Source organism: Pteropus alecto, unplaced genomic scaffold, assembly GCF_000325575.1.
Source record: "Pteropus alecto unplaced genomic scaffold, ASM32557v1 scaffold33, whole genome shotgun sequence".
Lineage (NCBI taxonomy): Eukaryota > Metazoa > Chordata > Mammalia > Chiroptera > Pteropodidae > Pteropus > Pteropus alecto.
Window position 1 is genome coordinate 9,957,736 of NW_006435762.1, and position 26,091 is coordinate 9,983,826.

General features: G+C 34.8%; 1 protein-coding gene and 1 pseudogene across 2 annotated transcripts in view; both read right to left on the reverse strand.

Annotated features, from left to right (window-relative positions):
- Nucleotides 1-262: 262 nt before the first annotated feature.
- Nucleotides 263-26,091, reverse strand: part of GNB4 (G protein subunit beta 4) — a 41,786-nt gene continuing 15,957 nt past the window's right edge. The window contains exons 1-10 of one of the 2 annotated variants that reach the window (XM_025046049.1): nucleotides 20,727-20,794; nucleotides 18,208-18,305; nucleotides 14,161-14,199; nucleotides 13,337-13,443; nucleotides 12,196-12,259; nucleotides 10,376-10,538; nucleotides 9,301-9,367; nucleotides 8,995-9,196; nucleotides 4,943-5,159; nucleotides 263-1,746 (exon numbers count right to left, since the gene is read on the reverse strand). In XM_025046049.1, the coding sequence (XP_024901817.1) occupies nucleotides 1,640-1,746; nucleotides 4,943-5,159; nucleotides 8,995-9,196; nucleotides 9,301-9,367; nucleotides 10,376-10,538; nucleotides 12,196-12,259; nucleotides 13,337-13,443; nucleotides 14,161-14,199; nucleotides 18,208-18,264 (1,023 nt within the window). In that variant the 5' untranslated portion in view covers nucleotides 18,265-18,305; nucleotides 20,727-20,794 and the 3' untranslated portion in view covers nucleotides 263-1,639. Of the gene's footprint in view, nucleotides 1,747-4,942; nucleotides 5,160-8,994; nucleotides 9,197-9,300; nucleotides 9,368-10,375; nucleotides 10,539-12,195; nucleotides 12,260-13,336; nucleotides 13,444-14,160; nucleotides 14,200-18,207; nucleotides 18,306-20,726; nucleotides 20,795-26,091 lie in introns of those variants that run through there. The other variant, XM_006910857.3, reaches the window with a different exon arrangement.
- On the reverse strand, nucleotides 10,995-11,113 carry LOC112479100 (annotated as a pseudogene).

Genomic DNA, 26,091 nt, shown 5'->3' on the forward strand with positions numbered 1-26,091 from the left:
CTTTATTCATTTTATTCTCTTTTTAATATCAACTGATGTTAAAACTGACACTGACTTTATTATAGTTGGTGTAATAGCTCATTCACAATAGAAAAATGAAAATTGACATGTAAAATTTGGAAGTATTTAGGTTAGGGTTACAGGTAATAAAAAGTTAATAGAGACCTATCTCACTAGTAACTGACAATTTACTGAGTTAACACAATGCACTTCTATAGCTCAGAATAACTTGTGACGTCACCATCAAACAAGACTAACAATCTTCCACTGTCAGTCATTTAGATTTATTTGTAAGAAAATCCAAAGGGAAAAGTATCTTTGTTTAAATTCAGGAGGGCCCTTTCTAGTAACAGACACATTAAACCATTGACAAGCAGAGGAATGAATTGCTTAGTATTTTCCTTTGACTCCTTTAAAAACCTCTTGGGATTTTCTTTTGGCTTTAAAATAGTCACATGCATCTAGCCAGTCTTTGAAGCAAAGCCATGCTACTTAGAAACCAATATTTTGTGCTAAGGGAAGAAATATTACAGAAGAGCAAAAAGCTTGAATGTTTCCTTTTTAAAATTTGAAGGCACAGTTTACATTAATTCAGATTTCATAATATGTGAACATAAATTCATAAAGCCACCTTGTTACAACTATAATTAATCAGGTCTCGTGACTGGTTAGATTTTATTTACACTTCTTTCAAAAACATAATGTCATATTTCCTATCTAGATGCATAATGAGGGAGAACACTGGGGGAAAAATCTTCAGATGTAAAGACAATCCATATGTTCTGAAATAACACGTATACTCTACAAACTCAGTTCTAAAATATGTAATCAGTAGGAAAGTCCAACTATTTAGAGGGCTACTCGAAGTGTCATTTGATCATAGTATGTTTTTTTAAATGCCAAGAACCATTTATATGCAATTACTGTCGTCTACTTACTGAGTTTCTTACATATGTCTCAAATTTCAGAGTGAAATCTCTATCCCTTGGCCTTCCAATGATCTCCCCCTCAAAGGACTGAAATTGAGCACTTATTTAAATTGACATGATGGCAAAGGATGCACTAGAAACGAATGATATTCAAAAGGACTCCCCACAGAGGTACCCAGCTGTCAGCTTTCTTAAACATCAAGCAACCAGGATCTCTTTAACATTAAAAAGGGACGTCAGAATTCAAGAAGACTTTCTTCAAACATAGACACACACATTTGGTATTACTTCCATCTACTACTGTGCCTAGTTCCTCCACTACAAAACAAAAATGTGACATTTCTTATGTATACAAAGTTAAAATGTAGTTCTTAAAAAAATGCAAACAAAAGTATTAGGTTGCTATAATGTGTACATTTTGTTCTACACAAAGAAAGAATGGGACTTAGTAAAAGCAAAAATTCATCAAGGTTAAATTAGTTCGACTCCTCTAATAACACCGGTCCTTTTGATCTCAGCAAGCACCTTTGCCTTGTTTTTTTTCATCTTTTTTTCTATTTTGTAGTTTACTGAAAGCTTCTTTTTGTATATAATAATCTCAATAGAAAAATCTTCACCTGCAAATATAAGGTAGAATTTTTTTCACAGCTATAGGCTGTAGCACTGATTTCTCCAGATATCAACGGAGGACAGAAAATGTGTATGCACTGTTAATTCCAGATTCTAAGAAAACTGTCCCAAGAGCCTGTTGCCACAGCCATGCCATCATCAGTTACGCCCAAACAGCTGACACGGTTATCATGACCAGCAAGAACACCTGAAAAATGAAAGTTCAGTAAAAAGTTAGCAATGGGCAAGTTTTAGAATTAAACAAGTGTATGTGTAAAAGATCTAGAAGGATACTTAAAAGCTAACAGATTCCTCCGAGGGAGACTGAGTGCCAGAGATAAGCTGTACATTATTAAGTAAAACAATTCTTTGTACATGAATTTTTGACATGCATCAAATCGTGTTATTCATTTTTGCAAAATTATTTCATAATTATGCTTTCTTATAATCTAGGAAAAGATATAGGCTATTACTCTACATCTCTAATAAGTTCATGATACTCCAATTTTGCCACTGAGCAGTGCTATTTTCAACAAACAAAATTTTAAATGAATTTCAGTGAAGTAGTCTTTTACCACAGAACAAAAACAAGAACGAAGTTGCCGTATCAAAATACCAATATAATTTGTTTCTCTTAACCACCAAATGCTAAAATGTTTTGATTATAGCCTTCTGAAGCCATCAAACTCATCTAGTTTTAATTTCTTCTTTATATTAATCTTGATATTCTGATTAGCACACAGGATAAAATGAAATATTCCCAAATATTTGGGAGGAAAATGAGAAATACAAAGATTTTAAAGAAAAAATAGAATATATCAAAATTCTTACAAGAATTTTTTCTTTAATACTGTGTTCTCTCTACATAATTAAGCATATCATTTTCATTCAATCTCAGGAACAGAAGTTTATCTTATCTAGCTCTTAATATTCATTGTAGCATATCCAGTATGGCAACGTTTGGCAATGGGCAAATTTACCATTATGGGTTGAAATAAAAATGAACATCATGGCTAAATATCCAAGACACGCTAGAAAGGAAAATAAATTAGCATAAAAATAAGCCACAATTCAATTTCAAGGTGAAAGTATCCAGTTAAGCCAACCTTAAAACCAGTAAGCAAAGCAAAACTAAAACTCAAGCATATATTAAAAAATAGAGAAAATCTTTTGTTGTGGATACTGATTAAATCCAGGCAAAACAGCTAATACCTTAAAAAAGTACCTGGCTTGGACAATAAAGTATCCCCCAAAATATACATGTAAAATGCAAACAACTTTTCCTGAGAATGTTGATATTTCCTCTAGTTCTCAGAAACCTCAACAACTGTATAGGAGTTTAAAAAGGTAAGGACAAAACTCCACAAGGACAGTGAGGATATAAGAACAGGCAACGACAACAAAATTTTGTAAGCTAGATGGTGAGAACTCTTTTAGTGGACCCTAAATAGCTGAGTTCATAGCAAATGGTCTTTTGTTCAAGAAACAAAATTACACTGCAGAACCTCCAAAAGGGTCAGATACCAGTGGAACCAGGAATCTCCGAGACCAGGTAGGGGCAAAGCGAGGGTAAACTAAGACTGTGTTAGAAAGTGTCTAAGAATCAGACTCAGGTTTCCTCCTCCACTCTTCAGTCAGGTGATTGGTCATTCTTCAGGAAATTTAAGACTAGACTTATTTACTAGAGAGAGTATAAAACGGTCTCTTAACAGAAAGAAAATAGGCACAGGTGAGATTGGCGAAACTGAGGAAAATGGGGAGTAAAAAAGTTTACTTGCTACTTGTTTTGCTCCCCAGCTTTCCTCCTGAAATCAGCTCCCAGACTGGCAGCCAGTTTATACATTCCAGGTAGAAAAGCAGAAAATCCACCTCAGAGAACATAGCTAGCCCAAGGGGGAAAAGTCCATAAGATCTATCAGTGTTTCCCCAATGAAAACCTGGCCAGATTGTCCTTCAATGAGGCCTACATGTAATACACCCCAACCATGTGCATTGGGCTTTCAAACAGTTTTAGTGCCTCACTCTTCAGTGCGAAGAACAAGCTAGGAATCACTAGAGTTTTAAGGAAATATTCTAAAAATAAAGACGGGACCAAATAAGAAGGAAGACAGGTGGGAAAAGCAATTTGGAAAATATAAAAGATTAGGCTTGAAGAGGAAAACTTCAAAAAAGGCTTTCATTAATAACCTCAGAGAGACAAGTCTTTAGTCATAAGAAAAAAAAATGGATGCCTTAACAAAAAAATATCTCAAAAAGATGATAGCAAAAATGAAAAACCAAAACTTAACAGAAAGATCATTAAAAAAGAAAAAAAGACAATGACTTCCTCTCAGAACACTGAACAAATAAAGACAGAGATGGAAAATAGGACAGAATAAGAAAGTCTAAGGAAAGTCCAAGGAAGTAAAACATCAGAATAATGGGAGTTCTAGAAAGAGAATGATAATGGAGAAGAAATGCTAGCAATTAAATCCTCCCTGCCCCCCACCCCCAAACTTCCTAGTTCTACAAGGTAAAAGTTTCCAGATTGAAAAGGCCCACTGGATACTCGGCATACTGGATGAAAATGGATCCACTCCAAGACCTATCAAAACTGGCAGAAAGGTTGTAGATTAGTAAGAAGTCCATCAAAATTAAGACCATAAGCCAAAACTAAGAACATAACTCGATAATACAAAAAAGGTCTGCACAGCAAAAGAAGTCATAGTACATACCTCACTGCTCAGTAGTAAGTACTGTTTAAAAAGTCATAATTATGTAAATACTGACATGTTCGGAACGAAATTCCCCAAATGAGAAAAACTGGAAGATGGGAAGGACATGGGTGGGTGGGGTGTGGTGGGAGGAGTTAAGCCATGTAGAACTATTTGATTCCTTAAGTATAACTTTAATTCTAAAAAAAAAAAAAAATTAAATCACTGTGTAATTTGTTATTAATGACAGTCCCCAATATGACTCGATGTAAATACTAATATTTTGGAAGCTGCAGGACAGAACTGAGTACGGGGCTACGGTAAGGCAGTGTGCATCCACGTCCTGTCCTAGACAAGGTCTTTTCCAGAAGGAAGATGACCTATAGCAGTTAAAATTAAAATGTCTCCTGTCAGCTTATAAAAAAATTATAATTTGGCAAAGACCACAATGAATTATATTTGCTATTCATAGTTATATTGAAACTTACCAAACAAGAAAATATGACAGAATTGGATGTTAATTCTTCAGAAAAAAAGAAATGTCAACTATGGTTTACAGACTGTAACTGCACTCAGGGCAACAAGGATCCTGAATGAGAACTGCTGGGTTGCCACTGCCCAGCTCCAGGGTGTCCAAGAGCCTCAACCAACTGATGGGAAGGCTTCACGTTTCCTGCAAAACCAAAACCTAGTGTGGATTTAGTCACTAACCTGCACGATCTCCTTTTAGTGTGTCCCATACGTTACAATTAAAATCATCATAACCAGCTAACAGGAGGCGCCCACTTTTTGAGAAGGCTACGGAAGTAATTCCACAGATGATATTGTCATGAGAATACAATAATAACTCTTGGTCTGCACGAAGGTCAAAGAGACGGCAAGTAGCATCATCAGAGCCAGTGGCAAAGGCATATCCACTTGGAAAAAACTAAAAAGAAAAGCAACAGACATTTATTCCATAGACATGTACAAAAATCATGTGAGGCAATGTAATAATAATAGACTCCAGGGTAAAACAAACCTAGAATCAAATTCCAACTTGGCTTCTTCCCAGGTGAGTGATGTTAGGTACTAAAGATTCTTAAATACTTCGGGCCTTAGTTTCAGTTTTAGAGTGTTGGTTAGGAGTGAATGAAATAACATATGCCAAGTACATAACCTGTTGTTTAGCACACAGCAAACGTTCAATAAATATTGGCTCTGGTCCTCCATAGATCTTATTAAAATATATAAATCAAATATGACTATTTATAGAATTTACATATGTGTACTCTTAAATGTTTCAAAATCCCATTATGAGAAATAAAAAGGAAAGACTTTATAAAAGAGAACATGACTCATTCCAGTTAGGTTAGGTTATAAAGTTAAGCTGGTTCCAAAAATGAAGGAGTTGAAGACTAAATTCTAAAAAAAAGGGTCTCTGATTTTAAGCTTTATGAAAATGAACTATCATTTGGGTCATCTTTCTTAATTGTCATTCAATAAAAAAATCTGCTGAACACATGCAATGATAATAAAAACCCTCCACAAAGTGGGCATAGAGGGAACATACCTCAAAATAATAAAGGCATTCCCTGTGCCATGCTCCTCATCCTTGTGCCCAACTATCAACTACTAATTGGTACTTCTTTAATCCTTCACCCCATTCTCCCATTCCCTCAACCCCTCTCCCCTGTCTGTCATCAAACTGTCCACTATATTTGTGAGTCTGTTTTTGATTAGTTCTTTTTGTTCCTTAGATTCCACATAGAAGTGAAATCATATGGTATTTATCTCTCTCTGTGTGACTTATTTCACTCAGCATAATAACCTCTTTGTCTATCCATGTCATTGCAAATGATAAGATTTCACTTTTAATGGCTGAGTAATATTCCATTGTACATATGAACCATAATTTCTTCATCCAATTATCTGTTGATGGGCATTTAGGTTGCTTCCATATCTTGGCTATTGTAAATTGTGCTGCCATGAATATTGGAGTGCATAGACCTTTACGAATTATTGTTTTGGTTTTCTTTGGATAAATACATCTAAAAAGGGATTAATATCCAAAATTTATAAAGAACTTATACCACTCAACAGCAAAAAATAATCCAATTAAAAAATGGGCAGAAGACTTGAACAGATACTTCTCCAAAGAGGAAATACAGATGGCTAACAGACATATGAAAAGATGCTCAAGGTCGCTAATCATCAGAGAAATGCAAATTAAAACCACAATGAGATATCACCTCACCCTGTCAGAATGGCTATCATCAATAAATCAAAAAACAGCAAGTGTTGGTGAGGATGCGGTGAAAAGGGAACCCTCATACATTGTTGGTGGGATTTCAAATTGGTACAGCCACTATGAAAAATAGTATGTAGGTTTCTCAAAAAAATTAAAAACGGATATACCTTTTGATCCAGCAATTGCACTTTTGGGTATTTATCCAAAATGTTTACTTTTTAAAAAATATAAAGCAATTTTTAATTTTCATGTCGTCAAATTTATCTTTCTCTCTGAGATTTCTTTCATTCTTTTTTTTTTTACAAAGTCCTTCACCAGGCTATTATCTGATGTTCAATTATATTCTAGTTTCTTTTTTAATAACTTCATTTTTCAGATTTTAATTTTTTATCCAACTGGTATTCATTTTATATACAGCATTTAGTGTAAGGCTCTAACTTTTCTTATTGTTAAACAACCAGATGTTAATTAAATAATCATTTTTCCCCACTCACTTTGTTGCTACATCTATTATTCACTAAAGTCTTACATACAAAAAAATGTTAGTTTTAAGTTTGCTGTCTGTCCTTTCTTGTACCTGTATCACATTCTTTTTTAATCATTATAACTTGATTCTTTCATTCTGCTTCAATCAGTCTGTCCTCCTTTTTTCCCCCCCACTTGATTTTCACAGACATTTGATTGAGTCTCTTTTCTTCATATTACTGACTCATCTCAAAAAGAATCCACTTGGGTTTTAATTCAAATTAGTATGAAAGGAGTAAGTGGTTGGTTTACAATATACAGTCTTCCCATTCAGGAATGTGGGATTTTTTTTTTTAATGTTTAAAAAAGTTTTATGACTCTCTTCATAAAGATTCTGCACATTTCTTGCTAAATTTATTCCTTGTCTATTTTATAATTTTTGTTACTGTTCTCAATAGATTTTTCTTCTTTCCTATTTTCTACCTGGCTATTATTGGTATAGCAAAATTACTGATTTTAAAAATAGTTTTTGTAATCTAGAAAATACACTGAACTCCTCCCGCCATCCAACTGCTGCCTATAAGAAAATCACATTGAATATAAGACACAAATGGGTTAAAAGTAAAAAGAAGGAAAAAGATATGCCCGTGCTAACACTAATCAAAAGAAAACTGGGGTAGTCTATTCTATTAATATTGGACAAAGATTTCAGAGCAAATAATGTTACCAGGGATAAAGAGGGACATTTCATAATGATAAAGGAATCAATTCATTAGAGGACATAACAATCCTAAAGTTTTATGCTTTGAAATACATGAAGCAAAAACTAATGGATTAGAAGGAAAAATGAACAAATACACAATTAGAGATTTCGACACTCCTCTTTCAATAATAGAAAGAACAGACGAAAATCATTACAGATATAGAACATATGAATAACACTTTCAACCATCTTGACCTAATTGACATCTATGAAACTCCCCACCCAATAACAGCAGAATAGATTCTTTTCAAGTGCATATAAATACAACACTCAAAATTTGTGGAATGTAGCTAAATGCGATTCTTAGAAATTTATAACTTTAACTTTCAATATTAGAAAAGAAAAACTTTTCAAATAAATGGTGTCAGTTTTTACTTTAAGAAACTAGAAAAAGGAAAGCAAATGAAACCCAAGTAAGCAGCAGAAAAGACATAAAGATCAGAGTGAAAATCAGTAAAACAGAAAACAGAAAAATAGAAAAACTGAAACCAAGAGATGGCTTTTTGAGAAGATAAATATTAAAACTGATAAACTTCTAGCCAAATGTACTGGTTTGCAAGGACTGCCATAACAAAGTATGGCAGATTGTGTGGCTTAAACAAAAGAAATGTATTGTCTCTCAGTTCTGGAGGCTAGAAGTCTGAGATCAGGGTGTCTAAGGGCTGGGGGGAAGCATATAGGCCTCTCTCTTTTGCTTCTAGATGGCTATCTTCAACCTGTATCTCTTCACACTGTTTACCTCTAAGCTTGCTGTCTCTAGTTTTCCCCTTTTTCTAAGGACACTGGTGATATTCGATTAAAGGCCCCCAATCCAGTACATCTCAACTAATCATATCTGCAACAACCCTATGTTCAAATAAGGTTACATTGTGAGGTACTGGGGGTTAGGACTTCAACATGTAAATTCTGGAGGCATACAATCGAACCTACAATACCAGATTAATCAGGAAAATCTAAGAGACAAATAATATCATGAATGAGATATCCTACAGATATATGAAGATACCAAAAGAATAAAAAGGGAATATTGGGAACAACTGTTGTGGATTTCCAACTTGTTTGCTCAAGATGACCTATCTCTCTAAATTAGAAAATAAAACTTACTGTTCGCCTGCAAATAAAGACTTAGGCCTATGGATAAAACCTTTCTAGCTTTTTTTAAAATCAAGCTATTTTGGGATTCAGTGTTCTAAGAGCATATTATTTATAAGAATCCTTGAAGGCAATTTGTTGTGAAAATCATGCTACAGCAGATCTGGACTTTAAATGCACAATAAATTTTCCTTAGAAATGTTATTTACTTACACTGACAGCATTAATATCTGACACATGTCCAGCGAAAGATTGTCTACACATTCCATCTCGAATATCCCATAACTTGGAAGATGCATCACAAGCACCAGAAACAAAAGTCCTCATGTCAGGACTCAGAGAAAGACTCATCACATCTCCAGAATGCCCAGTGAATGTGGTGGTCTGCTGGGCCGTTTCAATGTCCCATAAAGCACTATAATTAAAAATAAATAAAAACAGTGACGATGATCTCTTCTTACATTAGTTCCTATTACCACCCTGAACCCCAAAATCAGTGTTCTTCTGGAATAAACTTACCAATTTGTATCTCCTGAACTTGTAACAATTTGTCTGTCATCTAAAAAACGACAGCAGGACAAGTAGCCTACGACATAGAGAGGCACACATTTTAGGTTATCATTGACTGAATAACTCAATTAGCATGCAAAATACTGATATATATTCTTAAAAATATAATACCTGGGCAACAAGTGTTTGTTAGTATAATCTGTAGTTCTACTTTTAATTACTTCAAACTCTATGCTGTCTACAACTAAATCTTATCAACTAACTCTTTTAGGTTTTTACTTTGTCAGTGACATCAGGTTGGGTACTCTAAAAGTTACAACTTGAGTAAGACACAGTCCCTTCCATCTACTACAATTACCTAAGAGAGAGATACTCTTTTACACAAATATCTATAATCTATGGCAGACGGTATCAAGTACCTTAGAGAAAGATTAAAAATATTGTGAGAAATTAGAACCACCACCTCAGTGAAGGCTTCATGAAAAAGGTGGCATGTAAATGATCAGAATTCACCAGTGTTTCAAAATGTGGAAATGGCAGGAAAAGGCCATTATAGAGATTTTGTAAAAAGCGTGGTCAAATGGTACTGCCAAGAATTTGGAGGCAGAAATCTGATGAATGGCAAATATTTCCTAATCGACACTGCTAACCAAATACTAGACCACTGAACTATGCTGTGCATGCTGGCAAATTAAGCAATGTGCTATCACGTAGAGAAAAATACTTCAAAAATGTATCTTAATATATACTTTCAATGACATAATTAAGTATAGAAGCCAAAATCCCATAATTGTTATGATTGCAGAGAATACAGAAAATATTTGCTTTCTTTTTGTATTTTCATTATTGTTTGAATTTTTGCAGTAAATTTATTATCTTTACAAAAATAATACTTTTAAAAAAACAATTATGGTCATCATTTATATAATTATAAAAAGTTAGTTCATAGTAATTTCTACTCTCACTTGATTAGTACTCATCCTTTAGCCAGTTGAACACAACTTGTCACTCATTCTCCTTGATAGGCTCATTCTTCAAGAGGAGTCAAGTTTGGTAGGAAAGGACAATATTTGGTGGAGCTCACCTATGTGACCTGGTAACTCTCGGCTCACTCTCACATTCCCCTCTCTGGTTTTTAAGTTATATATAGAGCAGATGTTGTCCAGTCCTCCACAAGCAACATAATTACCAGAGGGAGCATAAGCACAGGTCATCACCCAGGAGGACCTCAAAGGAATAGCATGCATCTGTACAACAAATACAATACACAAAAACTCTTACTAAGATTAAGAAAACAGCTATTTACCTTCCTAACCTATTTACAATGAGGAAAATATTATTAAAAATTAAATACATCTAAAAAATTAAGGCAAAATAAGAATGCAATGGACTGAAAAAGTGAATAATGAAAAATAAAATAATAATGCACACTAAAATGCCTATTATTTTTTTTTCTGTATTATCATCAAATCATTAGGATTTAAGTGCTCTTTTCGGAAATTATTCTTTTAGGAGAAGAACATAGGATGTTTCAATGCTAACACAGCAATTTGAATATTAAGTGTAAAATGTTAAAGAATTTAATACGATTCTTTGTTTTTATTTATTTATTTTTTATTTTTTAGGTGAGGCAACCCTTGGTTGACCTCACAGATTGCAAGGACATTGTCGGCTGACAATTCTTTATTTTTTTTTATTTTTTAATAATACAGCACCTGGTCTTCCTAGGTGGTCTCCCAGCCAAGTACTAACCAGGCCCAACCTAGCTTAGCTTCCAAGATCAAACAGGATTGGGCTTGTTCAGGGTAGCATGGCTGTAGACCCAATTCTTTGTTTTTATAGTAGTGCTCAAAAGAAGGATTTCCTCCAACATAACACTGCATAATATAATAATCAAGAGTCAATTAAAATGGTTCTTCCATGAAGAGATGGTCCTCCTAATAACAGAGCACACACTCTGGGCTCAAATTTAAACCATGGTTAATAGTTTACACTGATCTACTCAACTACTGTCTGGGCCTTGTTACCCAACACCAAGCACCTGCAGGCCAGGCAGCAAAATTTAAGATCTATGGGAATAGTAAGGCTAATGGTCCATACGAAGAATCAACACATCATGTGATTCCTACTGTGATGTCACTTAACCTAAAATAATATCTTTTAAATGCAATTTTTTTTTGTTTTAGGAAAATATAATTGAGAGACACATACTCAATGCCAATTAATATAGAAAAACTGTTACAATATAAATCTTTCTTAGCTACCTTTAAAATTTCGACCAGGCTGGATACTGTTTACTTTGCAAAATGGTACTTTTAAACCTTTAATAAAAATATAAGTGTACACAGAATCTTATGAAAGTTTTCCTACAATCACTCAACACCTTTACATCAGGGATTCCTTCCAGTGGACATGTTAAGATAAACCTCCGGCTTTTACCACCAAAAGATCTAAACGAGTTCTAATTTGCCACCAATCGACTGTCTTTTCTGAGCAGTCTAGAAACACAAATCAATGCCTAGAGTGGATCAAAGAAAAGCTTCACATTAACATTCTAGCTTATCTACAACTAGAAATAAAAATCTCAGGGTCATTGTCATATTCGGAAATGGAAGTTTTTTAAAACTGTTTTATGTAAAACAGATGAACACTCTTTTCTAATATGAAAATCTGAGACTTCAGTAAAACATACTGAATAATATTCCTGCAGTTGTCCTTGGGAATAAAAAAGGAGCTAAATATGAAAAGCAAACACAAAGCCTCAGGAGAGGATCTAGATTAAAATAAATGGAATAAATTTATCTTAGAAGGAAATTAAAGTTGGAAGTAATAGAATAAAGGAAGGAATTGGTGGATATTAAACCAAATAAACAGTTATTTAAAAGAATGATTAAGAAATTCTACCTTATTTGTTGTATAGCTATCCCAAATAATTAATTTTCCATCTTGGGAAGCACTGACTAGTAGCCTAGAGGAACAAACAAAAATAATTTGACACTTAGAGAAAAAAAATTTAAATTAGTTATGCATTGCATTATGTAGACTAGTTCATGAAAGAAAAATACATTTTTTTCTAATTAAAAACTTGATACCAGAAAATAATCTCCTTCCCAACTTTAAAAAAATTTATTCTGCATGCCAAAATTTTCAACATAACATACAATTTAGCAAAACTTAGACATTTTACTAAAAATGTCTCTGGTTATGATTCAACTTTTTCATGGTGACAACATTCTAGTTCTTATTCAAGACTGGTAGATTCTAGCTGACTGGTTTAGTATTGCCTGATTTAAATTTAATGACAACAGATACATATAAGCCTAACAACCATATTTCAACCTAAAAACATCAGTTGAGAGCCTGTGAATGCAAGGCAGTGTTATGGGTACGACTCAGGAAATATCACCTGTCCTCGAGGCCTCTTCCATCCTGTGGAGATAAGGTATTTACACGTATTTATAAGAAACCAAGTAAGTAAAAATTGTCAGAGGAATGGTATAAAATAATGCCATAGGAAAGAAAAAGAGAGAAAAATAATTGCTAGTTGAATTAATCAAGTAGTCTAGCAAAAGAGAATGAGTCTTGAAAAATGGAATTTTGAGAGCTAAAGGTAGAGATACATACTTCCGTCCTTTGTGAGTTTAAGTAATAAATAGTTATAGCAATATCCAGTAACCTGAACATAGCAATATTCAATAAATATTTGATTAACTGAAAATTCAAGGTTAATATACAATAAAACTGCTTTTGAATATTTTAAAAAAAAGTAAAATACCTCACTGCAAAGAAAAGAAATCCTAAACAGTTCACCTGGATAATTTGATAGTTTTGTGAAGAAAATTTATTTTCCATAGTAAAGGTTTCTAAACTTTTAAAGTATCAATGACTATTTTTAGTCAAAGCAGTGTTCACATTAGATGCATTTTCTGTAAGCACTTCATATAGTTTGTTTTTAACTACAAAAATGTTTATTTTAAAAGAAATGCAAATGATGATTCCTAACGAAAATAATTCTGCTGATAGTTTGAAAATGACAGGTACAAACCTTGAATCATATCCCCAGTGCATAGCATAGATTTTAGCTAGGTGGCCCCTCAGTGTACGTCTTGTTCGCATTTGTATCCGGCCCACGGAATCCATATTTGATGTGATCTTTAGAAAGTGACAAGAATGTTATTTTTTACCTTAGAAATAGTTCAGAAAATAAAGCAGAAACAATTAATAGGCAAAGAAGCAGACATAAAACAAATTTATAGCAATTGAAGATAATTTAATATAAATATAATTCCAGAGTCATTATAGGATCAATATGTTGTTCAAGAAAAAGTATGACTAAAATTATACTATTTGCACATCTTCTAGTGAGATTATCTTCTGTAGACTATTAACTGAAAAGAATAGACATAACTCAACTTTAGTAAAAAAAAAAATCCCAAAGAAAAATCTAATAGTTGATCAAAGAGTAAAACATTTATAATTTTAACTGTCTATAAAAAAGCCAGTTCAATATTTGTAAAGCACATACAATATTTCCTTAATGAAAATTATCTATGTTATACTAATGAAACCTTCCTAAGAGTTTATATAAGAAAAAAAAGCTTAGAGTATATCAAAAAGAATCAGAAACTACCTAAAAAGAAACATACGAATCTACATATTTTATGGTATCTACTTTTCCAGAATTCGACTTGAATAAATTTGTTTTAAAAAGCACTTATACAGAATCTGACAAACTACAAAGTGTTTTTAAATAGAGATCTCATGTTTTTACAATTAAATATTAATAAGAATCTGAAGGTCATTTGCATCAATGTCAAGCTGTTTCATGTGAATTACTAAAAGGAAATGAGGGGGTAAAAAAAACTTTACCTGAACAAGCGTTGCATCGTTACATGCTTTCCTCGCATCCTGAGGTAAAGAAAGGTGATTATAATACACTCAGACGTGGAAATTACTAGATACAATCTAAAATAATATTTTCGTTGAAAAACATAGATTTGCAAATATACTTTTTATTTTACCACATAATCTTTACTTAAAAAGCTTTTGTTGAGAGAAAAATTCACATAACATAAAATTAACTATTTAAATCATTTTCAGGTGTATAATTCAGTGGTTAGTAAATTCACAATGTTGTGTACCCATCACAACTACCTAATTTCGGAACATTTCCATCACTCCAAAAAAGAAAACCCATACCTCTCAATTCTCTCTTCCCTCATCCTCTGGTAATCACTAATTTATTCTCTATTTCTATGGATTTGCCTTCTCTGGACATTTCATGTAAATAAACTCATACAATATATGACCTTTTGTTCGGGCTTCTTTCACTTACTACAGTGTTTTTAAGGTCCATCCATATTGTAGTGTATATCAGTACTTCATTTATTTTATGGCCGAGTATATTCCGGTATATGAATATATCTACATTTGGTTTATCCATTAATTAATTACTGGATATTTAAGTTGTTTCCACTTTTTGGCTTTTATGAATAGATGCTTTGAACATTGATGTACAAGTTTTTGTGTGTACATATGTTTTCAATCCTCTAGGAGTAAAATTGGTGGTTGATATGGTAATTCTATGTTTAACTTAAACTGTCAAATCGTTCTGCACGGCAGCTGCACCATTTTATATTCCCACAAAGAACGTATGAGGGTTCCAATATCTTCACATCCAAACCACTGTTCTTCTTGTCTTCTTTTATTACTATTATTATTATTACAGCCATCTTAGTGGATGTGAAGTGGTATCTAGTGGTTTTGATTTGCATTCCCCTAATGATTAGTGATGTCAAGCATCTTTTCATGTGGAATATCACTGAATGTGCTTATTGGCTATTTGTGCATCATCTTCGGAGAAATGTTTATTTAAATCCTATGCCCATTTTTAAATTGGGTTGTTTATTGTTGAGTTGTAGGAATTCTTTATATATGCTGGATATTGACTCTTATTAGATATACAATTTGCAAATGTTTTCTCCTGTTCATTCTCTTGACAGTGTCCTCTGACATGCAGGTTTTTATTTTGGATGAAGTCCAATTTATCTATTTTTTTCTTTTGTTGTTTGTGCTTTTAGTGTCATATTAAACTGTTTGTCTAATCCAAGGTCATAAAGATTAACCACTGTTTACTTCTAAAAATTTTATACTTTTAGCTGTTATATTTAGGTACCTCTTCGAGTTAATTTTTATATATGATGTGAAGTAGGAGTCAAAATTCATTCATGGGAAAATCAGAAATGCAATTAGTTCTCCCTACTAGACTTCAAAGAAATTTTTTTTCCTCAAAGGTTAGGGTAGAATCCTCTTCAACTGTTTTTCTCTACTGTGCTTAGCATGCTCCTGTGCAAAAAGGAAGTACACAATATTTGTTGAATATAAGTCCCAAATGAACAACTTGTTCCAGTCAGCTCAGAGAAAAACACCTACCTCCACTTGCAGCAAAGACCTTTCAACCTATTTATAAACACTTAGACTATTCCTATGTAAGTGTGTTCATAAGTAGCAACACAAACATATGATTTGAGTCTTTCATTCTTAGTCAAATTGTGGGTTGAGAAACCTCATTTGGCAGGAAATGATTTGGCCTATTTTCTATAATGAAAAGAATTTCAGAGATGACAGTGATGGCCTGAGCCAGGTTCCAAAAATGAAGGAGTTGAAGACTAAATTCTAAAAAAAAGGGTCTCTGATTTTAAGCTTTATGAAAATGAACTATCATTTGGGTGATCTTTCTTAATTCAGTCATTCAATAAAAAAATCTGCTGAACACATATGATAATAAAAACTCTCCACAAAGTGGGCATAGAGGGAACATACCTCAAAATAATAAAGGCCATATATGGCAAAGCCCACAGCTAACATACTCAACGGTGAAAAGCTAAAAGCTTTTCCTCTAAGATCAGGAAACAAGACAAGGATGCCCACTCTCACCAATCTGATTCCTAGCAGAGCAATCAGGCAAGAAAAAGAGATAAAAGGCATCCAAATTAAAAAGGAGGAGTAAAACTATCGCTATTTGCGGATGACATGAGCCAAATAGACGTTTTGCAAAGAAGATATACAAAAGGTACATGAAAAGGTGTTGAACATCATTAATCATCAGGTTAATGCACACAAAACCACAATGAGATATCACCTCACACTTGTTAGAGTGGCTATCATCAAAAAGACAAGAAATAAATTTAGCAAGGTTGTGCACAAAAGGGAACCCTTGGGCACTGCTGGTGGCATTGTAAATTGGTGCAGCCACTATAGAAAACAGTATGCAGATTCCTGAAAAAAATAAAAGTAGAACTACCTCATGATCCAGAAATTCTACTTCTGGGTAGTTATCTGAAGAAAATCAAAATACTAACTTGAAAAGCTATGGACACCCCATGTTTATTGCAGCATTATTTACAATAGCCAAGATATGAAGACAACCTAAGTGTCTATTGACAGATGAATAGACAAAGAAAATGTGGTACATATATACAATAGAATATTATTCGGCCATAAAAAAGAATAAAATACCATATGCTCTTACTTATTTGTAGAGTCAAAAAAAAATAAACCAAGCCCATAAATACAGAGAACAGATTTTTTAAAAATGGGATAGGCATGTAACCATGCAGTTGGCCAATCAGTAGGTCCTGCTCAGAATGTAGAGCAAGTCACACAAAGTAGAGATGGTAGAGAATCCGCTCTGGTGGTGGCAACAACATCTAATTCAGAGATTATCCCATGAAGACTTCTCTGTAACTTACTAAATAAATACCTCCTTTGTTTTTACAGCTTTGTTCAGACACCTAAAGTATCGACTCAGGATTCTTATTCACAAATATATCATTAACTACTTTGAATTCCTGACAATAAAACTACTCAGAATCAACATATTTCTGGCAAGTGTTCTTCATCTATACCTTGTTTTTCCCGTGCTTTTCTAGTAATACCTTTGTATAGAGCCTATGCTTATTCCCTTTTTCTTACTCTTCATTTTTAAATTAGATGAGTTGTCTTGATATATCTATTGCAAAAGGTTCATATTAGGGAGGACAACAGCAGTGTTCTAAATTATTAGGGATTCTCTCTGCTTCATGCTGGAGTTGTTCATTTACATTTGTAAGATGTTTTAGCCCTTACTTTTCCCTGCGAAAAGAAGTAGGCAGTGCCAGGCTACATGCAATTCGGTTTCTTTCCTCTACTCTGTCGACAAGAGGCTTCCTAAAAGATGGCACATTTATATTCTTTCATTTTTTCCTCTGCCTTCCTTGATATTCCTCAGTCCAGGGAAGCAAGTGTTCCACCACTCCAAAGAAAGTACTATTGGAGTTGTTCCTGAGGGGGTGCTAACTACTCTGTATGAGATTTACAGCTGCAGAAATCTGCTCTCAGGGCCTGCCCACTCCCTGAAGCATCACTACATCTGACAACTCCTCCCCAAGCTACTACAAAGTTCTAAGTGTCTTAATTTTGTTAAAGATGTTTGTTTCTTATGCTCTTTACTGTAAAAGATGACAGACATGTCTTTATTACACCACTGACAATTTTCAATGTTTTTTCTGCAATCTAATGTTTTAGAGATTAATATTTTTTAGTACATTACGATGTGATAATATCTACCTGGTCATAATGCACCAAAAATCAAACTACGATTCCAGGTGTGTAAACAAGAAGAGAATTACATTTGTCTTTCAGCAGGGATTACATATATAATATTAACTTCTTAGGGATACAGGGGCTGCTAGTCCACATAAGTATTTGTTAGGAATGATTTTTTGGAGAATTCTTTAAAGGCATGATAAAAACAAACCGACCATTTCTAGCCTTATAAATTATTTGAAATATGTACACTGATAACCTAGTGAACAAATTTTGTTCACTGCTGGTACTAAAGTGTTAAAATTTCACAGCGAAAAAGTTTGCTCTTACCTGGATCTGATTCCGCAGTTGTTCAGCTTCCTGCCTCAACTGTTCCAATTCACTCATTTTTCCGATTTGTTTACTCCAAAATTAACACCACAAAGTAACTATAAAAAATAAAGACAGACTGATTCAGTTCTCCACTTACATATTAACTGACTTTTAAAATACTGACATATCACTTCTTTTCACCTTTTCTGAAACTCAAATGAAACAGTCAATTAGTACTGGAACTTAAAACCGTTTAATAAATATAGATCTAGATTATTTACTGAAGAATTTTATAGTGGGAAGTGATCAGAGGATAGAAATCTTGAGTTGTAACATTCAAGACTAAACTATAGAAAATTAGTATTAGAATGGAGTCTAGTGAGAAATACTTTACAATAATTCAGAGGGCACGAATAGGCATTTTCACTTGGATATCTAATAGGCACCTCAAACTTAATACTTCAAAACTGAACCCCTCAGGTCTTCTGCATTTCAGTAAATGGTAATTCCATCCTTCCAATTGTTTATGCCAAATACCTGGAAGTCATCTTTAACTTCGGTTTCTTTCATACCCTACATCTATGCCATCAGCAAAGCATGTCAGTCTTTCAAAAAAGTATCTAGGATTTGACTAACTGTGATTACGTCCACTTTGACCTTCTTGGTCAAAGCATCTCTCACCTGGTCTTCTTTCCACTGCTTTTGACTACTCTCCAGTCTATTCTATGTACAGCGATCAGTAATCTTTTTAAAACACAAGTCACTCTTCTGCTTCAAATCCTATAACAGCTTTCCACTCCACTCCAAGGAAAGCTTAACTCTTTCTCTTGACCTACAGAGTCCCATACAACCTCTTACACACACCTCTCTGACCTCCTCATTTATCACTCTTTCTCATTCACGCTGCTCCCACCACTTAAAAGCTTTCTTCATGTTCCTTGAACACACTAAGTAGGCTCCAGCCTCACTGTCTTTATACCTGCTCTTCCCTCTGCCTGAAACGCTCTTATCCCTGATGTTTTCATCATTCGCTCCCATACTTCTGCTCACATGTTACCTCTTTAGAGGGACTTTTGCTGATGGCACATGTGCACCCACCTAGGCCCATTACCTTGTCTCTATGAGATCACTATAAGACTCAACATCATCTAGCATGTATTTGCTTATTCGTTATGTTTCCTCCAAGTAGAATGTTAAGCTCCTTAAGGCAGGGACTTGTTCACTTTATTCTTTGCTATCTCCCTAGCACACATGACACTTTGTCCTCCAGTAAATAAACTAATCTGAAATAGCTTAAGAAATAAAGAGAAACTTGTTCTAAGGATTTAGAATGAATTATAAAACCAAAAGGCATGAATATTACTACCTCAGGAAAAGATCAAAAGATGAAAACTAGCTGTATTCTTTCTCTAGCCGTCCTGTTTTTTTCTATGTCTCTTTGTTTTTCCTTTATATAGAGTAACTTTCGCTGCTTCTCTAAACACAAGACCCAGTTTATATCTCTTTAGGTCAAGACCAGAGTCCAAAATGACTATCCCAACCGGATTCCCATAAGAGAAAGTTTTTCTGGTGTCCATCCTTCATTCACTTACAGTGTAGTACAAATAACTGTTTATTCTTTCAAGGTTAACTTTAAATTTATTTTATCAAATCGAAATATAAATTTATTAAGACTGACTGAAATGGCATTAAACTATCAAGTGGTTTGAGAACTATCATCATTCTAGTATTTCATTTCCAGTTTACTACTGTGATACATTTATCTAATTTTTCAGCAAATGTTGGTAAATTTTTTTGTAAGTCTTCCTGATAAATTTCTACTGTTGAACAATTTAGTACGTTCTTCAGAGGGTACCAGATTGAATAGATTATGGGCAATCTAGAATGTTATTCTGCCTAACTAAAGAAAAGCAGCATGCAGATTCTTTAAATTCACAACCCTAATTGCCCTTGCTGGACCATATCTGAGATATCCCTGACCCTAAAATCCTAGAAACTAGTTCTGATGTCTCTTTATTACCTGGGTTTCAAAAAATCCTGGGCAAACAAGACTGGTGTAAGTCTCTCCTACTGTGTTGCTAATGTACTAAAAAGGAGTATCAAGGGACCTAACACATCTCAGAAGTTTTCAAACTACATCTCATCCTTCCCTACTGCTTTCCCACCCTGCAAACTACCCACACACAAGTGACCCTCTAAAGTGGACTGTATTTGCAGCTCACAAGACTTACTAAGGCTGGACTATTATCTGTACCAAATGAACCAGATTTTCCAGCCTGGTGCCCCCAAAATGGGAGTACCATGAATGGAAATGGCAAACAAAGTGAAAGCAGTTCCCTTATCACCACCACTCTGTGGATGGGGAACTGCTGGGAGAGGCCCTGGGCCCACATGCACATTTTTGCTGGGTGTGCCTGGAATACAAGGCCCCGGTCACTTTTACCAAGGCCATTTCTCAGGGTTGTATTTGGAAAGAGCAACCTTGAGGAATGAGACAATGTCTCCCCAAGACAAAGAGCAGGCTTGCTTCTACTTACCATAAAAGTGGCAAATTCCCCAAGCTCAGTGTTTCTGGGCTATGATGAAAACTCGATGCATGTGTGGCATCTATCTAGTCCCACCTGTGTCACCTAAGAGCACAGGGAATCAATGCAAACCAACATCAGGCTATGCACTTGCTTTGCTGTGAGTAATAAAGTCTCTGGTCTCTGATCAGGAGTCTCATGTCTTCTACCAGCATCCATAAAACAGTGACAGGCCAATTTATTAGCTTGTAACTAGGTAAAATTTCAGACTCTTTGCAATCCTTGATAAGAAGAAGGTTCATAAGATGAGGAGTCCAATGTGGAATAGAGTGAAATTTGGGCTCTTTTATTTTTAATGAGATATAACTGACATATAATATTATGTAAGTTACTGTATATAAGTTTCAGTTGTACAATGTGTTGATGTGCCACATTTATATATTACAATTGATTACCACCAAAGAATTAGTAACACCTCTATAACATCATACAATTACCGTTTCTTTTTTGTGGAGAGGACATTTAAGATCCGGTCTCATAGAAACTCTGAAGTATATAATACAGTATGGTTGACTGACTATAAATGCTATGCTGTACGTTAGATCTTCAGAAGTTTTTCATCTTCTAGTTGCAAGCTGCACTTCTCTTTTACAGATTAGATTCCAAGTTTAGCACTGCATCAACAATTTTGCCAGCACCCTAGTTTCCACTACCCTTCTATTTTGTTACACTCAACAGCACTGAAGCAACCAAACATCGACTGAAAAAGTCAAACAACTGGGCACATTAATTCTACTATGAATTCATATCATCAATTTCAACCAGGCCCTCAAAACTACCTAACAACCCTAGGCTGCTTTTTACTCACTTCCACTCTTACTATCAACTATTTAAATTCCTTTAAATTCTTTTCAAGCTTTTGACCTTTTCACAACCCCTCTTGCAACAGATGACCTTGCTTTCTATATCACAGAGAAAACAGAAGCCATTGGACATGAATGAATGAACTTCAATTTTCCACTACTAGATTTAAAACTATACAAACGTAACTGACTCATCATACTTATTCTCCGCCTTCTATAATAGGAGCTGAGTTTTCTGTCATTTGGGCCAATTCCTCCACCTGTGATTTAAATCCTGTCTATCTCTACCTTTTCAATAATCTTATACTTTTGGTTATCCCTTTTCTTAAAGTATATCAATCTTTAATTTTTTCTCCATTGTCTGACTTATTAAGAAAAGTCTCAGAGAGAAATTTGTATAATGAACACTCATAATACCCCCCATGTAGGTTTACAAAATGTTAATACTGTTGTTATATTTGCTTCATCTTTGTTTTTGCCGAAGTATATTAAAAGTCAATTACAGAGACTCATGGACATGGACTATAGACTAGTGGTTACCATGGTGACAGAAAGAAATCTAACTATGGGAGGTGACCACACAGTGTAAATATATATATGCCTTACTGTTGAAACTTATTGGATTTCGTTAACCAATGTCTCCATAAAAAATAAATACTTAAAAATTAAAAAAAAAAAATCAATTACAGATGAGAGGGAAGCAGAGTTTGTCATCCCCAAATACATATCTTTTAAAAAAAGATATTATTTTAAGCTAGTTATCTTTAAGAAATGAAAGACAAGAAAACCCTCTGGCCTTCCCCTTACCTACCTATCATCACAGATAACTATAGATTAATATGAACTAATAGACAAGAAGGAACCTAGAAAGGGCCTTTTGATCAAAGTCCCCTCATTGTTAAAAATGGCCCAACAAACATTTATTTACTAAAAATTTGCTTTTCCATCTCAAGGTGAACTGCCTTCCTGCTCTCTAAAGTCCCAAACCACAACACCCAACTCCCGCTTCTCCTTAACTCAAAATGACATATAAGCCTTAATGACCCAAACTGTCCCTGGGACCCATATGCTTATGGAACCCTCATATGTACACATGTAATAAATTTGGCCATTTCCTCCTGTTAATCTGTCTCATATTAATTCAATTATTCATCTAGCCGAACTTTAGCTAGAAAGAAAATTATTTTTCCTCCCCCACACAGATATCAAGACATTTTTACTCTTAAATATTTTAGAATACATCTTAAAATTTTAGGGCATTTTTCTACTAAACTATATACCATTAACAAACCTACCAAAATTAACAGTAATTATTTAGTAGCTAATACCCAGTTCCTTTTCGAATTTCCCCAATTATTCCACCAATATCTTTTTACATCTGATTTGTACAAATCAGGATCCAATTAAGGACAACATAACACATGTGGTTATATCTCTTCTATGTCTCTTTATCTGGAGATACCCACCTTCTGAGCCACTTGTCCTACAGAATGTCACAAATTATTTCTACTTCCTTACAGTATTGTTTAACTCATTTCTCTATCCTTTTACTGCCCATAAACCGGAAGGAAATTAGATCTACAAGCTGGATGATATTCAGGTTCAATATGTTTGGCAAGAATACTTCTAGGCGACACTGGACTTCATATTATAACTGTGGATGAAAAAGGGGCCTATAATAAATCTGATAAGTTCAATGACTGAAAGTAACCTCGTGGGGTGATCTGATCATAAATTCCTAACTGGGCAGGTCATGGTGGGTAGTCACACCCCAGGCATATAACTTCTTCAGTAAAATGCTTATCTTTGCCTTCTGCAAGCCCTGTCCATTGTTTTTGTGCATGAAGGTTAACATACCTTTGAAATGCTTCTTTTTCAGACCTCTTGGAAGCATAATCATCCTCAAGAGAGCACGTAATCTTGTTAACTATCCTGTAATCCAATCTCTGCCTTGCTTTCTCCCATGTTCCTTACTTTCTCTCCTTAATTCCAAATGCATAAAAAAAAATCCTGCAAACTGTCATTCTGGGAAGCTTTTCTCAAGCTCTGTTGAGATCTTGCTTCCAGGTGTGTCCTCTGTTTGGCTCAAAAATAATAATAAAACTTTTCTATAGGTTTGGATGTTCTTTAGTCAAGTAGATCAGAATGAACTTAATGTTTATGACACAATTAGTAAAGCTAAGATTGGTCAGTGTGTTCAGGTGTTAAACAGCTTAATCTGTCTATTGTAAAGTTATAATTCCTCACTTTCACCCATGAAACAACAATGGGTGGGAGGGGGGATTTTTTCACTTTCAATTAGATCTTTTCCATCAGGAAGTAATCACGCCTAACTCCCTTTGAAAAAAGGGGTGGGGAGTTGAGGACGACATAATTCTTTATCCCACATTTTACCATCACTTACAGTCCTTTTCTATCTTTCATTAATAGCTTTCAAAGATTTGCCTATACATCAGTGGTCCCCAACTTATTTGGCACCAGGGACCAGTGCTCCTATTAGAATCTAATGCCTGATGATCTGAGGTGGAGTTGAGGCGGTGATGCTAGCGCTGGGTAGTGGCTGCAAATACAGATGAAGCTTCGCTCACTTGTCAGCCGCTCACCTCCCCAGCTGTGTGACCCAGTTCCTAACAGGCCAAGGATCAGTACCAGTCCTCAGCCCGGGGGTTGGGGACCCCTGCTATATGTACATGACCCTATTTCCTCACATGGAATTCTAAATTCTCAAGCCTTATTCATGTCCAGCGGACTTCAGCTAAGTTTAAGCAGGCATGATGAAAAAGGACGGGACAGTAACAAGGCAAGCGGCTGTCTGAGATGTTTCTAAGCTGCAAAATCAGAACCCTTCTGTGCCAAATGAAAGGTAGAATATGCCACCCCAAAGTGCGTGTCCTTGGCATAAGGATTATTTCGAGAAACAGCATACACAGTAGAAACTCTGAAAACAAGAGAAATTACTCCTTTGAAATGGAAATTTATATTTACAAAGGAAATCTCCATGTGTAAGGCTGTCTCCCTCTCAGTACCAGGAAGAGAGGATGACTGTACATCACAAGAGAATCTTATCAAAAGAAAAGGCACAGGACCTTCAGTCTGCATAACAAGCCTTATCCTTATTTACCCTTGCTTTTCCTGGTAACCTCCTGTGCTAGTCTCCCTCCGCCCTGCACCTTTCTGCTGTATTTAACTGAAGAAGGTTTTTAAGTTTGTGGCTTGGGCTGCACTGTTTTCCCTGGGTATCAACAGGTATACCTCAGGTATACATGTTAAGCAGCCTCTGTTTATTTTCCTCTTATTAATATTTTATTACAGGAGTCTCAGTCAAGAACTCAGAAGTATAGAGGGAAAATTATTTTTCTTCCCCTACACAGACAACTGCAAACTTTCTTTGGATGTCTGAAAAGAAAATGTCAAAGCTGCCTTAACCCCCTTTCATATCTGCTGCTAAAAAGAGGAACTTTTCACTCTTTAAAAAAAACTTCCTAGTTCCGTCACTAAGGAGAACCAATATTTTGATTGACTTTCTGTTGATCTTTTCTTCTCACTGGCTATTGTTGAATTCCTGAGAATCCCAATAAAGGATCCATCTAGAACAGACTAGCAGACTACAAACAACTTCCAGACAAACTTAGACAGTGACGTGGTAAAATGAGACAATAGGATACCCCTCAGGTAAAGCCTAATGTGATAAATACTAGTAAATTATGGTTTGAAGGCGATGATCTAAAGAAGTGGCCAATCTGTGTATTGATGAGGTCTGTGTGTATATAATTTGGTTATAAAAGTTTTGAATTCTTGAGAATGATATTGTTGCATGAGGTACAGTTAAGTAAGTAGCTCCCTCAAACAATTAAACCTGAAAGTATGCTCGAATTCAGAGAATTGAAGTCCTCTAGGGGCCCGTATTTTGACTGGTAGAAAAAGTCATCTACCACTTTCCCTCCTGCAATTCCTTTACATCACAACTAATAAAGGACAGAAATGACGGGGAAGTAACAAAGCCTTTTATAAAGTTTTGTGAATTCAGTGTGGGGGGAAAAACAATGAGAGTAATGGCAGGAGAAAGAAAACCAGTAAAACAGTCACCCACTACTTAAGAAATCCTCCACTGGGTGCACCCAGGCAGACTAACTGCAGCATAAACAAATTCAGTGTCCTCTTTATTTACAGTTTAAAATAATTAAGAGCCCAACCTGAGCAGGGAGTAACCAAAATATATTCTCTCATTGATTACTTTCCTGGAATTAATAACCAAAAAAGAAAATGGTTATTAATTCCATTAATATAGCAATCCATTTTCTATATATACAGGTTATATGCATAACAGAAAATTGAGTGAGTGGGCCTTCTCCTAAGGATTGAGTGAGTGGGCCTTCTCCCAGGGAACGGCCCCAAAGCTGAAAACAAAGAGACATCAGGTGTATTACTTTTTCTTTTTTAAAAAATGCTTCCAACATATGGGAGCAGAATCACCCTCAGGGTTTACTAAACAGCCCAACGGTCTGCTGCACACT